At 40.1% G+C, this 26,404-nt stretch overlaps 1 protein-coding gene across 4 annotated transcripts in view; it reads left to right on the top strand.

Moving 5' to 3' along the window:
* caskb (calcium/calmodulin-dependent serine protein kinase b) overlaps positions 1 to 26,404 on the top strand; it is a 137,917-nt gene that overhangs the window by 86,297 nt on the left and 25,216 nt on the right. For 2 of the 4 annotated variants that reach the window (XM_047158984.2, XM_047158985.2), the window contains 8 exons: positions 1,867 to 2,055; positions 6,132 to 6,210; positions 6,373 to 6,458; positions 6,635 to 6,703; positions 6,958 to 7,026; positions 22,894 to 22,929; positions 23,309 to 23,347; positions 23,909 to 24,105. In XM_047158984.2, the coding sequence (XP_047014940.1) occupies positions 1,867 to 2,055; positions 6,132 to 6,210; positions 6,373 to 6,458; positions 6,635 to 6,703; positions 6,958 to 7,026; positions 22,894 to 22,929; positions 23,309 to 23,347; positions 23,909 to 24,105 (764 nt within the window). The remainder of the gene's footprint in view (positions 1 to 1,866; positions 2,056 to 6,131; positions 6,211 to 6,372; positions 6,459 to 6,634; positions 6,704 to 6,957; positions 7,027 to 22,893; positions 22,930 to 23,308; positions 23,348 to 23,908; positions 24,106 to 26,404) is intronic. The other 2 variants (XM_017482101.3, XM_017482099.3) reach the window with 1 other exon arrangement.

Raw genomic sequence — 26,404 nt, 5'->3', positions numbered from 1 at the left:
ACTAAAAGTGACTCCGCTATTCGGACATCTACGAGAAGTTCATTCCACCACCTAAGTGCCAGAACAGAGAAGAGTCTTGATGCATGCCTTCCTTGTAGCCTGAGAGATGGTGGCACCAGTCTAGTTATGCTAGAGCGTTGGAGGGAGTGTGGTGCCGTGCAGGGTGTGATAAGTGATTTGAGGTAAGTGGGTGCTGATACATTTTTGGCTTTGTAGGTAATCATCGGTGTTTTAAATCTGATGTGGGCAGCTACAGGAAGCCAGTGGAGGGATTGTAGCAATGGGGTGGTGTGGGAGAAGTTAGGAAGGTTGAAATCAATTTGAGCAACTGTATTTCAAGTATAGAAGGAGAACAGAAGAGAACCAAGTACTGAGCCCTGTGGGACACCAGTGGAGAGTCTGCGGGGAGCAGATGTGGATCCCCCCATGTCACCTGGTATGAACAACCTTCCAGGTACGAAGCAAACCACTGATATGTTGCACCATGAATTCCAAGACTCATGAGGGTGGACAAGAGACTCCTGCAGTTGACTGTGTCAAACGCTGCTGACAGGTTGAGGAGGTTGAGGACTGATGACAGTTTGGCTGATCTAGCCGCATGTAGCTTCTCAGTGACCGCCAAAAGAGCAGTCTCTATGGAATGTGCTGCTTTGAAGCCAGACTGGTTAGGATCTTGGAGGTTGTTCTGTGAGAGGTAGAGAGAGACCGTTGATTGTAGACAGTGCGGTCGAGGATTTTCAAAAGAAAAGAGAGAAGTGATACCGGTCGGTAGTTCCCGATCTAGAGGGATACAGAGTGGGTTTCTTCAGGATGGGAATTACCCTTGCTCTCTTGAATGCAGTTGTTACATGACCAGATGTTATGGAGTATTGTGGAAGGGATTGTGTTTAAATGTGTTCCTTCCAGTAATCTCTCTCTCTCTCTCTCTCTCTCTCTCTCTCTGTCTCTCTCTCTCTTACACTCATACACAAGTCTTAGTCATACTCATACAATGTCATACTCATACATACAAGTCTTTATTTGTACTGTCTGTTATTTGGACTTCACAGTCACCTCAAGTTAACAATATTTCTTAATTTATATATAAGTTATATTCCACATATAAATGTGGAAGGTCAGGTACGTGTGTGTTGCTTACCTGGGGAAGAGATGGCACCAGTATGCTCTATGGGAAGAAGGCAAACTGGCAGAGGAAGTGTGATGCTCTGGACAATGTTCTACTGGGAATCCTTGGGTCCTGGCATTCATGTGGATGTTATGTTGACACGTTCCACCTATCTAAACATCACTGCAGACCAAGAACACCCCTTGGTATTCCCAGCAGTAGCAGAGGCCTCTTTCAGCAGGATAATGCCCCCTGCCACACTGCTAAAAGTGTTCAGGAATGGTTTGAGGAACATAACCGAGTTCAAGATGTTGACTTGGTCCTCAAATTCTCCAGATCTCAGTCCGATCAAGCATCTGTGGTATGTGCTGGATATATATAAGTCCAATCCATGGAGGTCCTTAGAGGTCTTAAAATAATGACTTAAGACAGATTTTTTTTTAAATCATTTATTAAATCAAAATATTGAGATACTATATTATATTATTAGATAGTCAAATATAGTATATTCATTAACATTTAACAGTAATGTAGGAATGCCACTGAATGTAGTGAACTAAAAGTAAAAATGAGCTTGAGTAACAGTATAAGTATGGCCAATTAAACCTACTCTTTTAAAAGTAATTTTTTTTTTTCCAAAAAGTTACTCAAGTAAATGTAGCGTGTTGCCACCCACCTCTGCCTATATGCCACAACTAATTAGGAATAGTTCACTGTTTGAGAGATGATGAAGAAGATGATAATGTGTTTCTCTGTGACAGGCATTACTGCAAACACATGATGTTGTGGCTCATGAAGTGTACAGCGACGAAGCACTGAGGGTCACCCCCCCTCCAACCTCACCTTACCTGAATGGAGATTCGCCCGAGAGTGTCAATGGAGACATGGACCTTGAGAATGTCACCCGGGTTCGGCTGGTGCAATTCCAGAAGAACACAGATGAACCCATGGTATTCACACACACAGACACACTTTTTTTTTTTTTACATTTATAGATATTCTAAACAAGGATTCAGTATTTCACATTACATTTATATGATGTTATGATCAGAGATATATAAAATCCCATTAAAATATTAAATAAATTACTAGAATTAATTGAATTAAGTATTAATTCAACATTCTGGAAATGTGAATTTACATTTCCTGGATGTGAATATTAAATGTATAATATTTCAAAGTTTAAACATGAATTATTGGAGTATGAAAGTTTCAGCAGAAAATCAACTAAATTGTCTTCCCAGTGTTTTGAGAAACTGACTTCATGCTGGGTTCCCTTTCACTAAAATTTGCTTTAATTTGAAAATGATTTAATAATTAATTTTAATGCAATTAACTTACAAAAACCCATGTATAAAAGAGAATAGTTCAAAAGCAACTCAAGACATTTAAGGCGAAGAAGTGGAATGTCTGCAATGGCCAGGTCAGTCATCATACCTGAATCCAGTTGAATATGCATTTCACATGCTGAAGGCAATGCACCAAGTGGCTCCTCAGCCAAGCACACTCACCAAATGTCTGAACCTGCGGTTCCTCTCGTACTGAGCAGGATTTCTATTGCAACAACACATCATCAGTAGGGTGAAGCTAACCTGTCTCATGACAGTTTAATCCCAGCTCACATTCCCTGTTAGTGGGTGAACAATCCAACTCTTGGTGAATTCTGCTTCACAATGATGGGAAGGGACATCAAAGGATCAAAAAGCAACGTCGCTATGAACGCTTGGCCGCCACAAGCCAGTTACCCCTGTGGTAACTTTTCTGACACCTCTTGCTTAAAACCCAAAAAGCCAGAAGGATCATGAAATCACACTATTCAGGTGATTTGGATGGAAATATCCACAAATTAAAGCTGAAAGTCTGCACTTTGAGCAGATCAGTTCTTCTTATACCTATGAAACATTTACTGAACAACTTACTATATAGGATATGAAATGGGAATCATACCATACAAGACAGGATGAGATGACATCCTGGCTAAATCACTCCAGGGTTGTAAATGGACATTAAAGACTCTCTATACAGGAGAGGAATTCAACAGAGTGCAATTAGGATAATCAAGAGCCCTTTTGGACAGATCAGATTTCCCTGTACTGTGTGTGTGCATGTGTGCGCGCGCGTGTAGGTGGAGTCACACTTCACGGAATAGAAAACCAAATTGTGCAAATGCTATTTCCGGAATCTATATTGTACTGTAGAAATCACGACATTGTTTACCTTGAAATAAGGATAGAAATTTTACTAAACATGCCTTAAAGAATATTCGTTTTAAATATCAATGCAAACAAGACCTGACCAGTTTGGGTCCAAGTTACTGCCATGATTTGTAAATCCGCTACGTAAGGAATAACACTTGACAAACCATGCTGTTATATGAAATTAATGCTTGCCAGGGTGGTGGGGGGTAGGGGTTGGTGTTGCACGACTTGTAATCAAACGAACCCCTTCATCCTCCCATCCCACCCCGCCCCTCCCCTTTTTTTGCTTTCAAAATAGCCTTCATGGCATGGATTCCACAAGATGTCAACAATTCCTTTGCGATTCTGGTCCATGTTGACATTATAACATCATGCAATTCCTGCAGATTTTTCTGCAAATCTCCCATTCTGCCACATCACAAAGGTGTTCTGATGGATTCGGATCCAGTGACTGGCAAGACCACTGAAGAACACTCATTATCATGTTCATGAAACCAGATTTAGACAACTTTTGCTTTGTAACATGGATTTATAGCATTATTGTGTTGGAAGCCATTAGATGATGGGTAAATTGTAGCCATGAAGATATGTGCATGGTCAGCAACACTACTCAAATGATGATTGATTGGTATCAACAGGCCCAAAGTATGCCAAGGGCACCAAAGTGTCCAGTTCTGGTGCCCACAGCAGTCTCAGCTTTCTGTTCTTGGCTGAAAGAAATGTAAACCAACATGGTCTTCTGCTGTTATAACCCATCTACCTCAAGGTTTGACGTGTTGTACATTTTGAGATGCGTTTTTGCTCACCACAGTTGTGCAGAGTGATTATCTTACAAATCTGTCCATTAAAAATGCGCAAGAAAGAGAATGTGATCCTGCAGTATGCCACGGTATGCTGTGGTATACCACTCAGTCAGTCAGCGCTGGCGAGACAAGACCCTGTTCACGTTATATACTACGACATAAAATACATCAGTAATACCCCACTCGTGATTTTATTAAGATTTTAAGATAAGGTTGATGACAAGTGATCAATGGTACTACAGAAAAATCTGTGTTTCGTTCGTTCTTTTCATATTCAATTCAGTATCAAATATCAGAAAATGAAAAAAATGGCTTGTTATTTCTTTATTCATTTACAAACCCAAAAGCGTATAAGTTGTTTTTCATTCTTTCAATCTCAAGCTCAAGTTAAAAATAAGATGGGTCAAAAAAAAATGGGTCAAATGTCAAGTTTCAGTTGAACATTTTTTTTCCGGTTGGCTATGACCTGGAAGTTACTTGTTTATTCACGTGCTTGAGAAAGGTCTTTTTTAAAAAATTATTATTTATTTTTAAAAGGGGATCAAGAGTTTCAAGCTATTTAAGGGAGCCAAATGTGTAACCCTCAAAGAGGACTGCAGAAATATTAACTGAGGTTAAACCAGTCACTCTTCCTGAAACCACAGTTATATACGGGCTAAAAGTTGTGGGTTTTTTTATAATCCTTTATAATCCTATAAATGTTTTTTGTATTTACACTTTTACATTTTAAAAAATTGCAAAAATCAATTTAAAGGGACACTATTATAAAAACATATACTAAAAACCGATTTTAAGAAGCTTTTATTATTATTTTTAGTGATGCCGAGAATTACAGAGGTTGTCAGGGACATTAAACGCCATCACGCCGAACATGGAAATTTCGTCTACTCCAGCCTCGTTGTGTTTATACTTGCGTTCTTGTAAACTATTCCAACTCAAACTTTGCAACTTGTAGATTGATCAGTTTTTAATATTTTCAGCTTTTGGTTATGTCAAGATCACAAGAAAATTAAGTCAAGATCACGGGACAACAACAAAGAAAAAATAATAATATTGCATGGCCACTTAGGGCTTCCATAGGATTGAAGAAATTCATTGTGTTTTTGTCCAAGGGGATTTACTACTATCACCTCTCAAGGACACAGGTCTCCCCACCACACTCACACCTGTGTGATATCTAAAGACAAAAATTATTTTTTTTTGCCAACCACAGCAGACCGGGCCGCTTTAAAGCATCAAAGCCATCGGAGGAAAGAATTAATATTGCTTACAAAAATATATTCAACAATTATTGTTTTATTAAATGTTTAAATTGCAAAGAATACTTTTTGTTACAGTTTGATAGTAACATAACAATGGCTTTAAACAATGGGAAAAGAAAGTCTCTGCTATGGACAAATTTGTTAAGGCGATCCCTTATTGCCTTCCAGTCACAGGGTGTAAGGTCATGATATTTCCTTCCAACCATATCTGATAATATTTGCCGCAGGTTGCTAGGTATGGCATTTTTCCTCTTGGAGGTAACAAAGTTGACAGAACAACATGACATCATCTCTGCATGAAGTATGAAGAGGCCTTTAGGTTTAAGATTAGATAATTTATTGTCAATATGCAGAGTACAAATTCAAATCCAATTAAATGCAGTTAGCATCTAATGAGAAGTGCAAATAGCAATGTAGCATTGAGTGATCTAGTGCAAATGAGGTAAGACGGCAGTAAGGTGTGGTGTGGGCATGACCTTAATTAGCTAAAGGTCATTGTAAATTGAAGGTACTCACCTGCGTGTAAAACGTGTGTGTGTATAATGTAAGTGAACAGGAACTGTTCCACAACATTAAATCTAACTATAAACTGTTCAAATGAGCAGTGTCATTCATTAATAAATGAAATATTGTAATTTTTGGCAAACCACTGTGGTATAAGCAGGCTGACACATGGTGGACCTTATTATATTGTTGTGTGACTATATTTTTTGCCCTAATTTGCCCTAAACAAAAAATTAAGTTTTTTCTTTCTTTTTTACAGGGCATCACTCTAAAGATGAATGATCTGAACCACTGCATTGTAGCTCGTATTATGCATGGAGGAATGATCCACAGACAAGGTACTGCTGTCTGTCATTACTGTTCCACACAATGGAGGCTACTATTTGAGGGCTTGGTGTTTGTTTATAACTACACTTTCTACTTTATAATAATCGATTTTTCAGTTTGCACATCATTGGAACAGAATCTGGATTTATGTTTATTGCACATGTCATTTACAGGAACGCTGCACGTGGGTGATGAAATTCGTGAGATTAATGGCATCAGTGTAGCCAATCAGACGGTGGAGCAGCTTCAAAAAATGCTGGTAGGTGGGAAACATACTCAGCAAAAATATGGCCATGGTTAGACTGCTTTATGCAGATTTACCTTTGATTAAGAATTAATATGAAGATGGCTCGATTGTTGCTCTTACTTACTCTAGTGTTTAAGAACAAGTGGAAAGCACCTGAACCTTACAAAACATTTTTTCATAATACACAGAGGGAGATGCGTGGGAGTATCACATTCAAGATTGTACCAAGTTATCGCAGCCAGTCCTTGTCTTGTGATGTAAGTGTCACTATAATAATAACAACAATAATCATCATCATCATCATCATCATCATTATGGGGGTCACACCACCTTGTAGTCATAAAAAAAAATTTATGTCACACCTTCATCATTCTCTAACCTACATACAATGAATAATAATAGTTAATAATATGGAGTACCCTATATGCCTCTCTTGTCTCTCTTCTAGACAGTTTAATAAGTGTCTATATTTTTCATTTGCCATATTGATAAATACTTTATCCTCGTACAGAAGGACTTGCCAGACCTGACCAGACATTCTCCTGCCAACGGTCATGCCAGTGTCACCAGCTCCATTTTGGCAAGTGATTTATTTAGAGTTCTGTTTCAGTTTGATTGTTATGGAGTATACAGTGGGTTTGGATGTATTCAGACCCCTTCAGTTTTTTTTTTTGCACACTTTGTGTTATAGGTTTAATTTAAAATGGATTAAATCGACTTTGTCCCCATGTACCTACACACAATAATCTATAGCAACAAACAAAAAGAAGTTTCTAGACATTTTTGCAAAATTGATTAAAAATCTAAAATTTAAATCTATAAATTAGATTTACAACCCCAATTCCAAAAAAAGTTGGGACGCTGTGTAAAATGTACATAAAAACAGAATGCAATGATTTGCAAATCTCACAAACTCATATGTTATTCACAATAGAACATAGAAAATATATCAAATGTATCTGAGGAAATGTATCATTTTAAGGAAAAAAATTAACAAATTTTCAATTTGATGACCGCAACACATCGGGGACAGGGCAACAAAAGGCTGGAAAAGTAAGTGTTACTAAAAAGAAACAGCTGGAGGAATTAATTAGGCTAAGTGGCAACAGGGCAGTAACATGATTGGGTATAAAAAGAGTATTTTAGAGACACAGAGTCTCTCAGAGGTAAAGATGGGATGGAATCTGGATGGAAGCGTATGTTGCTCTAAAACCTGAGCTTTTCAAAAGGTGCTGCGCCTGGTTACAGTTGCTAAGCTACAACTGGTTAATCATTCTTTATGGAAGGAGTTGGGTCATTTAGCATTTATTACATATTTCAACTTTTTTTGCCTTTTTATTCATCCACATTTTATTCCTGAGCTGTAGTTGCTCTTGGCACGCTTCCCTCTCTTGCTCTGAATTTGAACAGTGATATGATCGGTGTAAAATCTAATTTTTTTCTTTAGATTTCAACATAGTGTGTTTACATTTACATTTATTCACTTAGCAGACGCTTTTATCCAAAGTGACTTACAAATGAGAAAGATACAAGCAAATCAGTGTTACTGATAAGACCTTTTAACCAACTTCATACTATGGGAGACGCCTGAAAACTGAAGATGAATCAGCAAATATAATTCTCCTGGCAGAAAAGCCAGACCAATTTGATGCAGTGTGCAGTATGGTCTGAGCACTGACAGGCTGACCCCCACAGGTTTTAGAGCAACATACGCTTCCATCCAGATTAAAATCACAGGCATGCAGTATTGATTTTCACCCTTGTCCCTTGCACACAGAGATTTCTCCAGATTCTCGGAATCTTTTGATGATATTGTGTCCTGTAGATGATGAGATATTCATAGTCTTTGCAATTTTATGTTGAGGAACATTATTGAGAAATTGTTCCACGAATTATAGATTTTTTTGCAGATTGGCGAACATCTGCCCATCTTTACTTCTGAAAGACTCTGCTTCTCTAGGATACTCTTTTATACCCAATCATGTTACTGACCTGTTGCCAATTAACCTCCAGCTGTTTCTTTTTAGTAACACTTACTTTTCCAGACTTTTTTTTTGCCTTGTCCCAACATTTTTGAGACTTACTCAGTTTAAACATTTGATATGTTTTCTATGTTCTATTGTGAATAACATATTGTTTTATGAGATTTGCAAATCATTGCATTCTGTTTTTATTTACATTTTACCCATCATCCCAACTTTTTTTGGAATTAGGGTTGTAGTATTTTGTAGTGATTTGTGGTTTGTAGAAGCACCTTTGGAAGCAGTTGCAGCTTTGAGTCTTCTAGGGTAAGTACAAGAATTGCACACTTGGATTTGGGTTTGGAACTGACATTTTGGTTTGAGATCATAAGATGAATATGAGATGATTTCATTTCCTAATTTTTATATCTAGATGTGTTGTACATCTGAACAACTTACAGCATGGTACCTTTTGTTTGAACCCACCCATTTTTCAAGGGGTCAAAAATATTGTAACATGGGACTGACAGGTGTTCCTTGTTGCCCAGGTATGCCCTGTTAGATCGATTGATTAAACAATTAATAGCTCTGAATGTCTCCTCTTGGTTTGAGTCCTGGGTTTTGCCTGTGATGGCTGCATTTGTTGTTTAAAAGAATGAACTGTCTATGTCTATGGGAGCTGTCTATGGGAGAAAAGCAAGCCTTTTTATAGCTGAGAAAAGACATTGAACAGGTTTCCAAGGGAACAGCAATTTACACATTATTATTATTATTATTATTATTATTATTATTATTAGGGCCAAGCATCAAAGGTGTGTAGACACCTATTGTATCCGTTAGTTTTCTTATTATTATTTTTCCCCACAGGGAGTCTATGGCGGCAGCCCTATGAACTGTAAGTAGGAAAATTATGAAATTTGGCACGCTCATAGATATGACCATGAATAGAATTTCTACCAATTATGGGCCCTCTATGACCAACTCTATAGTGCCACCACTAGTTAAATATTCACTATTCAAATGGTTATAATTGTTGAACACTTTGGCCTAGAGAAAAGACATTTAGTTCTTCAGATTACTCTCCTCATGTTGATCACAATCCGTATCTTCCATTAAGACTCCAATTGTCCAATTCTTACCAAAATTGGCTCAGATGATCATTGGACAGAACCACACAAAAATAACTGAACAGAACTTATGTTCTAAACAGAAGTTATGTTGCAAATTTAACAATGTTGATCCAAAATTGGATCAGAGGCTGTATCTCAGCCATACTCTAATAAATCATAACGAAACTTGGAAGCCTTCATCAGCACCATGATCTGGGGATCGATGCTGAATTTGAGAACAGCGCCACCTACAGGTCATGAGATTTGAAAAATTTATTTTTCTGCTTATAACTTTAATACTTTTTCAGAAAATTATGATTTTCTATGGATTAAACGGGTCATAGTGAATCCGGTGATACCAGTTTTTCTAGCATTGGACTTAGCGCCTGTTAGGGATGTCACAATGCCAAAAATCTAGTAGTCGATACCGATACCACCAAAAGTACACGGTACTCGATACCAAAGTCAGTACCATGGTGTGGTATAAAAATAAAATAAAATAAAAATAAAATTAAAAAACTCCTGGAGGACATCCTCCTCTGGCTGATACTGGCAAAGAGAGAGAGAGGGAGGGGGAGAGAAAGGGAGAGTATTTTAGTTATCAAACACTGTCTGACAATGAGTCTCCGGAGGTGCACTCTTAAACGCGTGCTCACACACACATCTTATACTCTGAATGCAAGCATTAGTTTAAATTCACTGATACGGTGGCAGGCCAAAACGATTTATTAAAAGCATGAACATTTGTATAATTATTAGTGACATTAGGCTACATGTTGCTGACAGGACACGGGCTGAATGGCGATGCATGGTGGACCATTCGGAGGTAGTTTATAACATTGCAATGCGTTAGTGTCGTTAACAAATAACTGGCTATCGCAAACATCACATGTAGCATAATGTTAGCTGGTTTCACGGCCACAATGCCAGCTGCCTCAAACAAATATAATATAGGACCGTCTTTCAGGTGCTTTGCCAAAATTCCAGGTGTTTCCTTGCTTTGTTTGAAATGAACGATAGCATCGGTTGCACACCGGAAACCGATACTAGCTTTCCTCTCAACGAGTCGGGGTGGAGCTAAACTTGTTAAGCTAAGCTTTTCCCGTGTGCTTGTAGGCGTTCCTCTTCTTCTTCACCACTTGCGGACCGACTAAAACACTTACACGTATTTGTTGCCCCCTACAGGTCCGGAGGAATTTCAACCCCGGTACTTTCCTTACAAACGGTACTAATGCTACTGTAGAAAAACAAGTACCGTCATGTTTTAAGAATCTTGGTACCGACTTGGTACCGAAGTATAGGTTCTCGTGACATCCCTAGCGCCTGTCCACCATTTTGAAGTTGTCATATATTGCAATATCTTTTAAAATATCTAACATATCAGCACAAGATTTCATAGGGATCATTCATAACATGTCCGCTATGAACAAACAAGAGCGACCTAGTGTTCTAGCACCTAGCGCAGCGCCACCTAGTGTTCTAGAGATATAAGGTCTTTTGTAAAAAAAAAATTTTTTTAAACTTACCAAAATTGGTTCAGATGATCAGCGCACAAAAATGACTGAACAGAATTTTGATATTCATATTTGTTCAAAAGTTATGAAACACTATCTGTTAACAATCTAACTAATGATTCTTTTGTGCTCATTCTCACCTTGGAACCTCTCCTCAACCACATGACCAGCATGGGTTCTCTGTGTGGCACACTGTGATAAACAACAAGCTTCAGTTCTAAATGTCCTGGGTTCAATTCCTGTCTGGTGCCAGTTCTTAAAAGAAGCTTTAATTTTGTGTCATTTGGTTCCTGACTTTTGTGGCTCAGCATTGCACTAACCTTTCAACCTCTTGGCATGCACATAAATACATCTGTTCTGTTCATTTCCTGCTCAATCTTATTCTCAGCTGTGCTTCTGAACCTATCTTTTATTCATTCATGTACATTCTATTTCTCTTGTTCGTGTTTTTCAGGCTCTGCATTGTGCTTGGTGTGCCTTTTGTGCTTGGCCCCTTTTAACGCTGCGTTCAGCTTTAATTATTATTATTATTATCATTATTATTATTAAGTGAAAAACACTGCACAAATCGAGCTTAGTAAAAATCTTGGCCACCCTAAGCTGTTCCAGTGCTTCTGGGACCAAGGAGAGTGGATTACAATAATTGCCTGTAAATGCTTTTTTCAGGTCCTCTACAATGTACTCATCCATAACTTGGCTTTCTTTAGCGGAAAAATGGGTAGATATGGTTGTGAAGGGGCATAGCATCTGCTATGAGCTCTATAGCGCAGTCATTGGAATTGTGAGGAGGAAGGCCGCTGGCCTAATTCTTGCTGAATATTTGCTTTAAGTCCTAGTGCTCTGAAGGAATTTCCACCTGGGAGTTAGCCTCAAGGCTTTCAACTGATGGAGAGCAGGGATTTGGAGCCAGTAAGTGCAATAAGATGAGGAACAGTAGGTGATTTCTCTCTGTGCCCAGAAGATCTGTGGTTCATGGGTTTGCAACCAGCACAACCAGAAACCAGCACAACAAATTTGAAACCCAGCACAACTAGAAACTTGGTCATGACTAGGTAGGAACAGGATGAAATTAAAATTTTATATATATATATATATACAGTATCCCACAAAAGTGAGTACACCCCTCACATTTTTTGTAAATATTTGATTACATCTTTTCATGTGACAACACTGAAGAAATGACACTTTGCTACAATGTAAAGTAGTGAGTGTACAGCTTGTGTAACAGTGTAAATTTGCTGTCCCCTCAAAATAACTCAACACACAGCCATTAATGTCTAAACCGCTGGCAACAAATGTGAGTACACCCCTAAGTGAAAATGCCCAAATTGGGCCCAATTAGCCGTTTTCCCTCCCTGGCGTCATGTGACTTGTTAGGTGTGAATGGGGAGCAGGTGTGTTAAATTTGGTGTCATTGCTCTCAGATGCCCTCATACTGATCACTGGGAGTTCAACATGGCACCTCATGGCAAAGAACTCTCTGAGGATCTGAAAAAAAGAATTGTTGCTCTACATAAAGATGGCCTAGGCTATAAGAAGATTGCCAAGACCCTGACACTGAGCTGCAGCACGGTGGCCAAGACCATACAGCGGTTTAACAGGACAGGTTCCACTCAGAACAGGCCTCACCATGGTCGACCAAAATGGAAGAGGACTCCAGTGGCAACCTGTGCAAAGCTCTGGTGAACTCCATGTCCAAGAGGGTTAAGGCAGTGCTGGAAAATAATGGTGCCACACAAAATATTGACACTTTGGGCCCAATTTGGGCATTTTCACTTAGGGGTGTACTCACTTTTGTTGCCAGCGATTTAGACATTAATGGCTGTGTTGAGTTATTTTGAGGGGACAGCAAATTTACACTGTTACACAAGCTGTACACTCACTACTTTACATTGTAGCAAAGTGTCATTTCTTCAGTGTTGTCGCATATAAAGATATAATCAAATATTTACAAAAATGTGAGGGGTGTACTCACTTTTGTGAGATACTAGGTGTGTATATATATACACCTCCTCCCTTTCCAGAACGGACATCGCCAAAGCCATGGGAAGCACTGCCCTCCATGGTTTGAGGCAGTAAACCTGCCTCTATTAGTTCACCTTACCTCATAGTTGGGTATCACACTGCGTAGTCCACAAAAACAAACAGAAAACAATGCCCTTGTGCAGTCCATTCTATTTTTTCAAAGGGGACCTGAATTAATGGTAAATGGTACAATAGCGCTTTTGGGGTGGCCGGTGGATTCACAAGCTGACACCTGTGACATGTACCCCCTTGAACACTCAGCGGGAAGAGACAGACACACACACAGAGGGAGGGGGAGGGAAAGCACGTGTTCAGGCAACTGGTTTTGGGGGGGATGGCCCCCATTTCAGAGGTGCATGGACGGGGGAAGGGTGAGGAGGGTGGGAAGTATGAGAGCAAGAGAGAGAGAAGGGAGAGGCTTGTCTGCCCCCGATATGCCACCAAGTGGTCCTTTGCCAGGTGGACCTCCTTGTCTAGAGACGCTGGACAGTGGCACTGGACCCATTCCACTATCGCCTTCAGTATTCGAACTGAGCCAAAAGATGATAAGATTACTTAAAGATGATAATTGCTTATTAATCGCCCAATACATTTGCATGTGAATCTAAAGCTAGTCAAGCTACAGTAAGTGAGCATATGTATTTTACTCCCTGGATTGTCCAGTTAAACAAACTACATTCCTTTTCTTAAAAAAGGTTTTAAAAAAGTTAGTGGTACTTTCACTGACTTAAAAATTTTTTTGGTCACAACTGTAACTGTTGGGACAGTGAAATAGGTCAGTAAGAAATTATCAGTTGCTAAATAAAACCTGTTATAAGATTACAAACAATATACTAACATATTTTTCCCCCCTAGCATGAACAGTGTTCAGTGTTCTGAAGATGGAAAAAGTCAAAAGGCAGAGATTTCTGTAAAATAATGTTACAAAGCATTCCTTTATTTTTTGATCTACAGTTAAATAAAATCTAAACTGGAAAATTAAATGGTAGGATATACAACTTCACCTATTTCTGAACAGTGCTTGATCTAAATATTCTACATAACGAATAAAAATCACAAACATGGCACTTGTGAATAAAACAATTTTATATATTAAATAAAAAAATATATAATATAGTTGTCTTGAATATCTCTGCAGCTCATCAAAAAAATATATGGAGCATCCATCAACTAAAAGTACTCTGTCAGAAGTAAAATTTAAAGTATCATTTTTGTATTTAGTTACTTCAGTTTCTTAATAAATAAGGAAACATTGTGTCATCAAATCACAAGTCTGTTTTGATTTGATGGTCAGAAACTGTACTAAATGACGAATAACCTAAAAATCACAAACTTCACACATTTTTAAAAAATATATGATCCTTAAAATAAAAAGACAGCTAAATAGTGAAAAAAGTCATAATTGTTGGAATTATACGAATGAATGACAATAACTTGCTAGAAGTCCATCACCTGAATCTTTCAAATTGGTATGGGCCTCCAGTTAGTGTTGCCCATTTAAAAAAATCTTCATTGAGCTGAGGCTCGAATCCCGGTCGCTGCCGTAGAAAGCCTGCATGTTACAGCTGCACTATCATGGCACACATACAATACCACGTTAATTTAAATACTGTAGTTATTGTACCTGTACTACCAGACTCTTATCATGCTCACTTTATATTTTACATAAACTTGTAATTAGAAACTTGTTTAAATTAGGTTTATCGTAAGTTTTGATCTGTGCCTGCAGTACACTGTGTCATCACATTTGACCTGGCGATCTTGGCCAGTGGTGAGGACTCCATGATGGTGGCTTTTCCTCAAATCCCGGATTTAGGCACCAGTGTACCATTTCTCCTGGGTTGAGTCAGAAATGCGGAAGTGGGATGCAGGCTGAGGACAATTCAAAGGGTTCTTTATTCTCTTTATTTTTCCTTTCACTTTTCAGTGGATTAAACACACACATGGCTCTGTGCTGGTAGGCTCTCTCTGTCACGAGGTGCCCACCTCTCCCCTCTTTATCCTCATCACCATTCACTGAAACATAGAACACTTGTTAGCAAGATTTCCTGCAGGTGTGTAATCCTTACCGTTCATCTTCTCCAGCTCCGCCCTTACAAACCGGCGCTCAACCACGCCCCCACTTCCACAGGTATATACTTTATTATGAACACCTGTACACTTACTTATGCGTGCAATTATCTAATCAGCTAGGAGTGTGGCAGCAGTACAATACATAAAATCATGCACATGCGGGCCAGGAGCTTTGGGTAATGTTCACATCAGAATGGGGGAAAATGTGATCTCAGTAAGTTTGACCGTGGCATGGCTGTTGGTACCAGATGGGCTGGTTTGAGTATTTCAGAAGATCTACTGGTGGTCATTGGCTAGCACAGTGGACAAGAGATAAAATGGCAGCTTAAAAAGTCATGGCCAGTGTGAATCATGAACTAGAAACTGATAGTGTACACATTGTTGCTGGAGAACAGGGAGTCAGTCACAGTCACTTTGACGAGAATATACAGTGTGTATATATACACAGATCAGCCATAACATTAAAACCACTGACTGGTAAAGTGAATAGCTTTGATTCTAATTGCAGTGACACCTGCCAAGGGGTGGGATATATTAGGCAGCAAGTGAACAGTTAGTTTTCAAAGTTGATGTGTTGGAAACAGGAAAAATGGGCAAACGTAAGAATCTGAGTGACTTTAACCAGGGCCATATTGTGATGGCTAGACGACTGGGTCACAGCATCTCCAAAATGACAGGTATTGTGGGGTGTTTCCGGTATGCAATGGTTAGTACCTACCAAAATGTGGTTCAAAAAAGTGGTTCAAGGAAGGACAACACATGAACCAGCAGCAGGGTCATGGGCACCCAAGGCTCATTGATCACGTTTTCTTTTACATGATGTGGTTGGCCGGGTGTGTGTGCATCGCGTTCCTGGGGAAGAGATGGCACTAGATTCACTGTGGGAAGAAGGCAAGCAGTACGATACAGTGTGATACTCTGGGCAATGTTCTGCTGGGAAACCTTGGGTCCTGGGTTGCATGTGGATGTTATTTTGACATGTACCCAGCGTTTAATTTGTAAATCGGCAGGTCCTGGAACAATAAGAGAGTAGTGATCCGGCAGGACAGGAGGCACGTGAAAAATCCCCATCCTCGAACTTACAGACACTTAAAAGTGTTTCTAGAATCTCACATAGCCAACGATATTCAGTGCTGCTAGGTAGGCCAATGTAATTGATCAAACTGGTACAGTGATGTAACGAGTTTATAGCAGTGGGTATTCTCAGTATAAAGGGAAACATTCATGGATTGCACATTTTATTAGCTTATCAATACAGAAACACCGTAGGCCTACTGTGCTGTCACTTCAATAGGTACATTTCATAGAGTAGGCCTACTTAAAATAAACTAACATTAACTATACAACATAATAAAGAAAAAAGGCATCTTACCTAACACAAAATATTCTACAAAGCTGTCATGTCAGTGTCCTTCTACTTCTCCCTGTGCCCCTTATGTATCCATTGGTGCACACATGGCTTGGGATTGAATTTTGTAAGCAGTGGACCCACAATGTTAAAAAAAAAAATCAGATGAGATGATGGGGATGAGAAGAGATGCAAGCTACAAATTAGATTAATTTTGGAGAAACTTGAGATTGGTATGGTATTCACAGTAGACAACAACTGCCTCAGTTCTCCTGGACCTTTTTGTGTATTTGACTCTCTGTACACCATAAAAGCCAGAATGACTGTATGTTGGTTGTTAGTTAGTTAGTTCCGTCCGCGTAGCGGGGCGCATCGGGCAACAAGCATTCGCCAGCGGGCTCGGTCGGCAGCATCGATTTCCATATCTTCCCACTTGACATCGAGCGCTTGTAGATCTTCCATGAATGTTCGTCGCCATGTATTATGCGGCCACCCTACTCTTCTCTTCCCCCGTGGCGGCGTCCAGCGCAGCGCGATTTTTGCGTGGCGGTGGTCAGACATCCGTAGAATGTGTCCTGCAAAGCGCATTCTTCGCTCTACGACCATTTCTGCCAGGCTGCGGGAGTTTGCTCTTCTTAGAATTTCTTCATTTGAAATACGATCACGGTATGATACACCGAGTATTCTTCTCAGGTATCATTGCATCAGGCATCATTCAGCTTGTGGATGACTGCCCTCGAGCTCTTCCAAGTTTCAGATGCATAGATGGCGGTTGGGATGATGATGCTATTAAACAGGCGAAGTTTGCTGTGGATGTGAATAGTTCGCCTAGCCCAAATCGGCTGTAGCTGTTGGAAGACTGCAAATGCTCTGCCGATTTTGCGATTGACATCCGCGTTAGTCCCACCATCCGCAGCCACAATGCTGCCAAGGTAGGTGAACTGTTTGACTTCTTTGATCAGCTGGTTGCTCACCGTGATCCGCACCGGCGTCATCCAGCTGACCGCCATGACGTTGGTCTTGTCAGTGCTGATCCGTAACCCAACTTTGGCTGCTTCGTGCTCCAGGCTAGTGGTCATCTCCTGTAAGACTATCCCATTCTGCGCCAATAGCACAATATCGTCGGCGAATTCCAGGTCAGTCAGGCGTCCCTGGCTTGTCCACGGAATTCCAGACGCTGGCTGTGTTAGTGCTCATCGCATGACGAAGTCCATCATCATGAGGAAAAAGAATGGTGAAAGAATGCAGCCCTGTCTGACTCCGGTGTCGATGGTGAAAAAGGCAGTATGACCTGTGTCCGTCCGGATGCAACAGCTAGAATCCTGATATAAGTTCTGGAAAATGGTGATAAACCGCTGTGGAATGCCATATAGCCGTGCGATGTTCCAAAGCGATTTCCGGTGGACGCTGTCAAACGCCTTCTTAAAGTCTATAAAGTTGACCAAGAGCGGTTTCTGATATTCGGAGCTTTGTTCAATGATGTTTCGAAGAGCAAAGATTTGTTCAGTACACGACCGACCGCTTCTAAACCCGGCCTGTTCGTCCCGTAGAGCCTGATCGACTGCTCGCAGTATCCGTTTGAGGAGGACGAGACAAAATACCTTGCCTGGGACAGACAGAAGTGTGATGCGTCTCCAATTGTTACAGTTTGCGAGATTACCTTTCTTAGGTAATTTGACGATGACACTCTGTCTCCAGTCATTTGGGACACGTTCCATGTGCCAGCAGTCATTGAGCAGCATAGTGAGCACCCGTACAACTTCATCACCACCCGCTTTCAGCATTTCTGCCGAGATTTGGTCAAGACCAGGTGCTTTGTTGTTTTTCAGATGACGAATCACTGCAGCGACCTCAGCATCCATGATGTCGCTCATGTCCACTTCCAGCTCATAGGGAGGAGGAAAGACTGTAAAGTCGTGCGTGGCTACGGGAGCCGGCTGGTTTAGGGTGTTTTTGAAATGTTCCACCCAATGCGCGTCCTGCTCTTCTTTGCTAACTAGAATCCTGCCGGTTGTATCCCTTATCGGCCCAGTGGAGCCGCTTCGGGCCCGAGTGAGGTCTCTGACCACACAAAACAGAGTCCTGCTGTCACCCTGGTCCGCAGCCACTTGTGCTTCAGTGCCCTTCCGGTCCAGCCAGTCCTTCTTGTCTGCTCGGCAACTCCTCTTGACCCTGCAGTCAAGTTCTCGGTACGCCTGCGATGCTTCATTTCGCTCCTCTTTGGTCTTTGCTTGATCGCGCTGATGTTTCTTGACCCGTCTTTCATCGAGCAACGACCATGTCCGGTCCTGAATCCACCGTTCTCGCTGCGTTCCACGCCGTCGACCAATCGTTCTCTCTGCCGTCTCGATGGCAGCATCCTTGATCTGTGCCCATTGTTCTTCGATGCTGGCCGAGTTGTCAAGAATCTGGAATCGGCTAGCGAGTTCAATGTGGAAGTGCTCGGCGTTCACGCGGTCCTTCAATTTCTCGGAGGCAAATGACCGAACGGTGTTGTGTCAGGCCACTCTTTTCAATTGTAGTCGGATTGAGGTCACAAGCAAGTGGTGATCAGATCCGACGTCGGCGCCGCGAAAAACCCGTACGTCACGTAAAGCCGAGCGCCACCGTCGATGGATGCATACATAGTCGATTTCATTGTGAGTGGCCCCATCTGGTGACCGCCACGTCTTTTTGTGAATCCGTTTGTGAATAAAATATGTATTCCCGATGCAAAGGTTGTTAAGATTGCATAGGGATAGGAGACGCTCTCCATTATCACTCGTTACTGCTGCCGATCCATGAGGTCCGATCACGTTTTCCAAGCCCTGACGGTCGCTGCTGAGTTGCGCATTCATGTTGCCAAGGAGGATCTTTATGTCATGGTTGGGGACAACCGCGATTGTGTCTTGCAGCTGGTCATAGAAGGCGTCCTTCTCTTCATCATCTGCCTCATTTGTCGGCGCGTAGACTTGAATAACAGTTTTTTAATTATTATAATAATGCTGCATGAGACTTTAAACATCCAGCTGCATAGGTGGCAGATCCACATAAAAAGGCTTCAGAACCATATCACCCTGCAGCTCTCACCTGGTTTCCTATCAAAGCTAAGGAGGCTTGAGCCTGGCCAGTACCTGGATGGGAGACCTCCTGGGGAAAACTAATGTTGCTGCTGGAAGTGGTGGCTCACCATATGATCCATGTGGGTCCCAATGCCCCAGTATAATGACAGGGACACTATACTGTAAAAACAGCAGAGTCTTTCGGATGAGAAGTTAAACCGAGGTCCTGACACTCTGTGGTCATTTAAAAAACCTATTTGCCCTTATCTATTATGGCCCCCGAATAATTTCCATCCCAGAATTGTCTACATTACTCTTCTCTCCTCTTCACCAATAGCTGGTGTGTGGTTGGTGTTCTGGCACACTATGGATGCCATTGCATCATCAAGTGGATGCTACACACTGGTGGTGGTTGAGCAGATCCCCCCCCCCCCATACAACGTAAAGTGCTTCGAGTGCCTAGAAAAGCACTACATAAATAAAGCTCTGCATGTAGCACCTACCTAAACATTGTTGCAGACCAAGTTTGACTTTCATTGCAACGGTATTCCCTAATGGCAGTGGCCTGTTTCAACAGGATACTGCACTTTGCCGCACTGCAAAAATTGTTCAGGAACAGTTTGAGGAACATGACATAGAGTTCAAGGTGTTGACTTGGCCTCCAAATTTTCCAGATCTCAATCTGATCGAGCATCTGTGGGATTTGCTGGACAAACAAGTCCGAGCCATGGAGGCCCAACCTTGCAACTTACAGGACTTAAAGGATATTGCTAATGTCTTGGTGCCAGATACCACAGCACACCTTCAGAGATGCTTTGGCGGCACAAGGGGGACCTGCACAATATTAGGCAGGTGGTTTTAATGTTATGGCTGATCGGTGTGTATGTGTGTGTATATCAGAATAGTCGGAATGAGCTAGGGCTCTGAAAAAAGTTTGGGAATCACTGAGCCACTTGTGTAATTCATCGTGAGTAAACCATTTACAAGTGTCTAGTTTTGGCTTTACTGAACAAGCAACAACCTTAATTAACCCCTAATGTGTTTTAATTAAAATAAAGTGTTACCAAAAAACTACTATAAAGAGCGGCAAACAGCAATAAAGTATTATAATAAACTATTTGTCTTTAAAAATGTATCAGTAGTCTCAAGTACACAAATTGTCTGGTAAGTTTTTTAAGCATCTTGGAAAACCTGCCACAGTTCTTCTGGAGACTTTGACTGTCACACTTGCTTGTTTTTGCAAGTAAACCTCGACAGCCTTCATTATGTCGGAAAAGTTGTTTATTATGTAATATGTACATTTTTTTGTTGACATTGTCATTTAAAAAAATAATAAATAGTGTCAATCTAAAAAATCTAATCAAATAAACCTCTGAGACAACATTAATTTTTAAAAACAATATGGTGCCTAAGATTTTTGCACAGTACTGTATTTCTCGACAAAGTTTGATTGCGGCGGTCTATGGAGAGTTCATTGGACTTAATGTTTTTTTTTTTCTGACATTCACTGTTAATTGTTAATTGGGACCTTATACACACAGCTGTGTGCTTTTACAAATCATGTACAATTAATTGAATTTGACAGTGGTGGACTCCAGTCCAGTCAACTTGAGACATCTGAAGGAAATCAAAGCAAACAGGATGGACCTTAGCTCAATGTAGAGTGTCTTAGCAAAGGATCTGAATGCTAAATGAGATATTTCAGTTTTTGATTTTTAAGAAATTTGCAAGAAACTTTAAAGAACATGTTTTTGCTTTATCATTATGGATTATTGGATGGGCCAAAAATATATTTAAAACATGTTAAATTAAATCTACAGTCCTGTGAAAAAGTATTTGCCCTGATATCTTCAGGTTTTTCTGTATATCTCTTACTAAATAGTTTTAGATCTTCAAATGAAATACAACATAAAACAAAGGCAACCTGAGTAAACACACAATACAGTTTTTGTTTTTTATTTTCATGAAGCAAAAAAAGTTAACCAACACTGATTACCAATGTGAAAAACTAATTGCCCCTTAAACTTAAAATCTGCTTGTGCCACCTTTAGCAGCAATAACTGCAACCAAAAGCTTCCAATAACTGGAGATCAGTCTTTCACTAGGACTAGGACTTACTCCTATGCATTGGATCATTGTCTTGCATAGTAATCCAGTTGTGCTTGAGTTTCAACTTACGGACGGAAGACAGGACATTCTCGTTTAGGATTTTCTGGTAAAGAGCAGAATTCATGTTTCCCTCAATTACTGCAAGTTGCCCAGGCCCTGAAGCAGCAAAGCATCCCCACAGCATCACACCACCTCCACCCTGCTTGACCGTAGGTATGCTCTTTTTGTGGAATTCTGTATTTGGATTACGCCAGATGTAACAGGACCCCTGTCTTCCAAACAGTTCCACTTTCAACTCCTCAAGTCATAGAACATTCTCCCAAAAGGTTTGAGGATCATCAGGGAGTGTTTTGGCTATATCTAAATGAGCCTTAATGTTCATCTGAGTTAGCAATGGGTTTTCGCCTCGCCACTCTTCCATGATGCCATTTTTGATAGTGAAGTCATGAACAGTGATGTAAGAGAGGCCTGTAGGTGCTTTGATGTTGTCCTTGGCTCTTTTGTGACTTCCTGGATGAGTAGTTGCTGATCTCTTGGAATAATTTTGGAAGGTTAGCAACTTCTCGGAAGTTTCACTACTGTGCCAAGTTTATCCATTTGGAGATAATAGCACTCACTGTGGTTCTTTGGTGTCCAAGAGCCTTTGTAACCCTTCTGAGACTGATGTATTTCAATCACCTTCTTCCTCATCATTTCTGGAATTTTTTTCAATTTTGGCATAGTGTGTTACTGGGTAAGACCTTTTAACCAGCTTCATGCTGTTGAAAAAGTTCTATTTAAGTGTTGATATGATTGAACATGGCTGGCAGTAATCAGGCCTGGTTGTGTCTAGTCCAGCTGAACCCCATTATGAATGCAGTTTCATAGATTTTGGGAATTAGTAACTATGGGGGAAAATACATTTTCACACAGGCCCAGTTTGTATTAGATAACTTTTTTGCTTTAATAAATAACTATCATTTAAAAACTGTATTTTGTGTTTACTCAGGTTGCCTTTGTTTTATCTTAGATTTAGTTTTAATTTCTGAAACAATTTAATGAGATATACACAAAAACAGAAAAAATCAGGGCAAATAGTTTTTCACTGCACTGTACAACACAATAAACTGAAAAGATTGAAATAATTTCTAAATACGTTCCAATCCCACTGTATATTCTGTAGATTTGTAACTTATTTATAGTTAGAATTAGTGAACCAGTCATTCCTAGCATACATTTACTATTACTAGAATACTTGTGTACTAATGGATGGTAATGTTATTTTTAGGACTTGCCAGCAACTATCCAACCCAAAGGACGACAGGTGAGCATCTTTAAAATGACTCTTGGTTTACAACATTGGTTGCTCTTTCAGCTACACTTCACCTGAACACCTGAGTGTATGTGGGTTTATGGAATCAGTGTGTTCACCCAAGCTCACAAGTGTGATGATACTAGTAAAGGTTCAGCTTCAGATAGTGAGGTTAACTAATAAGTCTAACTCCAGGCCTAATCTTGATGGGGTGGTCTCTTTTATCTAGCACACATAGGACCTAGTGTTCTTTGAGTCCAGTCAGTGTCCGCTTTGTTATACTGTGTGTGTGTGTGTGTGTGTGTGTGTGTGTGTGTGTGTGTGTGTGTGTGTGTGTATGTATGTATGTGTGCACTCATGTGTATATGTGCATGATACTTTGAAACCTTAGATCTCCAGACCTGCAATCAAGGATAAAATGTCCATGAAGGTATGTATCTTCAGAGGAGATCTGATTACCGTTGTCTTTCACACTTGATGTTAATACATTAAACTCCATGTCTTCCTGTTGGCCTTAACCATTTCATTGCTTTTGTTGCCCCCAGTTGCAACAGAGCTGTTTCCTAAGGTTTCACTTCTATGGGTGTAGCTTATTATTGTATTGTATAGTCCCCTATAACAAGAAATGGTCCCTTGCCCATTTTGTTTCCCACCCCCTGCTGCCTTAGTGGTATGGTCGATCTCACAATCAGTATGATACAGGCATATGCCTTTGGTCTGGGGCATTGGCCTGGTTATAGAGGATGTGTGCAGGTGCATGTGTGTGTGACAACATGGCGTCATAACCTTTGTTTTAGTGGCTATGGTCCCTATCTGTTGCAACCATCCATCAGTCAGATTCAACAAGACACTTTTTATCTTTGCTTTTTCTGTTCTGTTTAATGTCATGTGCATTTTACCACTGCCTATTGTTCTGTTCTCCTTTCCTCTCTTCTAACATTTTTATATCAGTTAACATCCTGACTGTTAAAATGTCAACTTTTGTCCTCAGATTTTCGTACGTGCACAGTTTGAGTATGATCCCGCCAAAGATGACCTCATCCCATGTAAAGAAGCGGGTGTTCGCTTCCGGGTTGGAGACATAATCCAGATCATCAGTAAAGATGACCACAACTGGTGGCAGGGCAAGCTGGAGAACATGAAGAATGGTACAGCTGGACTCATTCCCTCTCCTGAGCTGCAAGAGTGGTGAGTTCTTATGCTTGTGATGTGTGACTATTTGTATGAGCACACAGCTACTATGCAAACAGCATTCACATACTTACCTTTCCTTAAAATTTACTAGGGGTAGGTCAGAGAGGAAAGATGCCTGACATTTGCATGTCAATGTAAAAGCACATTCACAGATTCGGTCATTATAGTAAGCCTATTTGTTGCTTATAAGGAGTGTCATGGAAAGTCACACTAATACAGACAAGCTCTGTCAACTTCTCTCTAATACTTTCCACTATTGTTGTCATAAACTGCGTTTCAAATCACAGATTATGAAATTAACCTTAAATGGATTTATTAATCTAGAACAGGGGTCGGGAACCTATGGTTCGTGAGCCATATATGACTCTTTCAGTGATTTGCCTATGGCTAGACCGGGGGGAAAATAAAACAATTACAAATCACGATAGCTAGGGTGCCAATCCAATTAAAACTCTACATATTACATATTTTAAAATATTACATAATTCATAATCGATGCCGGTTTTTCATGTATACACCCAATCGTGATGTGGCACAACAAGCTCAAATTTCATTGGACAATGTGATGCGAAGCAGTAATTTCGTAGTTCTAATCATTCAAAGGTGAAATGGCTAAAAGAAAAAAGGTATCATACTTTCCAGTAAGAATGGACAGGCGAATTTACATTTGTAGAGGTCACATTAATGGTAAGTAGTATTCAGTGAACTCTTACTTACATACTGCATCTTGTATTAATTTACCATTTGATGAAGCCATCATAGTTGGTTAAATGAAGTTAGAGTGCCACCTACAGGCCTATTAGATGAATTGTAGCCTGTTGGGTCAAAAACACACAAAATGTGTGGCCTTGTGAAATGTTACCACTTTTGATAATTATGCAATAATAGTAAAGATAATAACTATAATATTAATTATATTACATTACATAATTACATGAATTTTTCTCTGGCTCTTTAAAGAAAAAAAATCTACATAACTTTTTTTTGGCTTTCTTGGCTCTGCCAGTCGAAAAGGTTTCTGACCTCTGATCTTGAAGAACCAGGGGTCTCATTTATCTTTATCAACCGTGCAGGCACATAGTTTTGTGTAGAGAATGTGATTTATCAAGTTTTTCTTCATTGTCATGATGTGCAACCATGGGTAAACTGATTATGAGGAACTTCCATCTCACTTATTGCTAATCATATCACCAGTTGTTTGACAGCATAATTATTGACATTGGTGCTCAGAAGGTGCAGACAGGTGACACAGACGAAATGTAAAGTAAATGTGCCAAATCTTCAAGAGTGTCTCATCAATTGATTTTGTTTGGCCAGTGCAATTTTAATTGCTCTCAATTCTAGGGTTTTGGGTCTGGCATTTTTTCAACCAAGTACGACCCAAATAATGGCATGTTTCTTATGTGCATTCATACTGCAGTAATACTTCATGCAAAAGTAGCTCTACTTTACTGTAAGTGAAGTTCATCTTCTTAGACCTTTTAACTAAGTAGTACCACAAGCATGCTACTGGGCTTTTTTAAGGGGAAGTTGTTTGCCTCTGGGGGTGTTTCATTGCAAATGAGAGTGGCCGTGCATGAACACAGCAATTTAGAATGTGTGGGCTGTGTACAGCTGTGTATGCGCACATGATAAATACCAATTTCCTTATTCATACTGACAGTTATGCACATATTTAGAGCTTGTTCTATGCAATAATAAATGAGGCTCCTTTTTTATTGTGTAACGGGGACAGGGGTTACATGTACTCAGGGGTTAGACAGACCAGGAAGAGGAAACAACAACAAGGAAAAACAATACAACAACAAAAATAAACACACACAAAAAGGACACAAAAAAACAAAGAAAAGAAAGGAGACAGTATACAACAATTTGAGGTAAGGGGGCTTCAAAATAAGAAATTAATTCACCACAGGTTGCACATTTATCGCTAAATTAACAAGGAAAAAATATTTCTGAGGTTGATTGTTATTATGAGGTATCAGCTCCCATGTATGTAAGCAATGGGGAACTAAATATGATTTGTTCCTGTTTTTAATGGCTGCTGTGAGTTTTCTAATGGTGTACGTTCTGTTAAGAGTTTAAGCCAATACAGGGAGGATATTTTAGTTGTCAAGGTGGATATTTTAGTTTAGTTAAGTATTTTAGTAGGTGTTTTGGGGATTTTCAATGGGGAGAAGAACCCCTAGCAGACCAAGGACGAGATGGAGTGATTATATTCCTCATCTGGCCTGGGAATCCTTATGGATTTGCTGGAGGAGGTGGCTAGGGAGAGGGAGGTCTGGGCATCTCT

The sequence above is a fragment of the Ictalurus punctatus genome, chromosome 12 (assembly GCF_001660625.3).
Source record: "Ictalurus punctatus breed USDA103 chromosome 12, Coco_2.0, whole genome shotgun sequence".
Lineage (NCBI taxonomy): Eukaryota > Metazoa > Chordata > Actinopteri > Siluriformes > Ictaluridae > Ictalurus > Ictalurus punctatus.
Note: the sequence above shows the minus strand (reverse complement) of the source record. Positions and strands in the feature narration are given on the sequence as shown.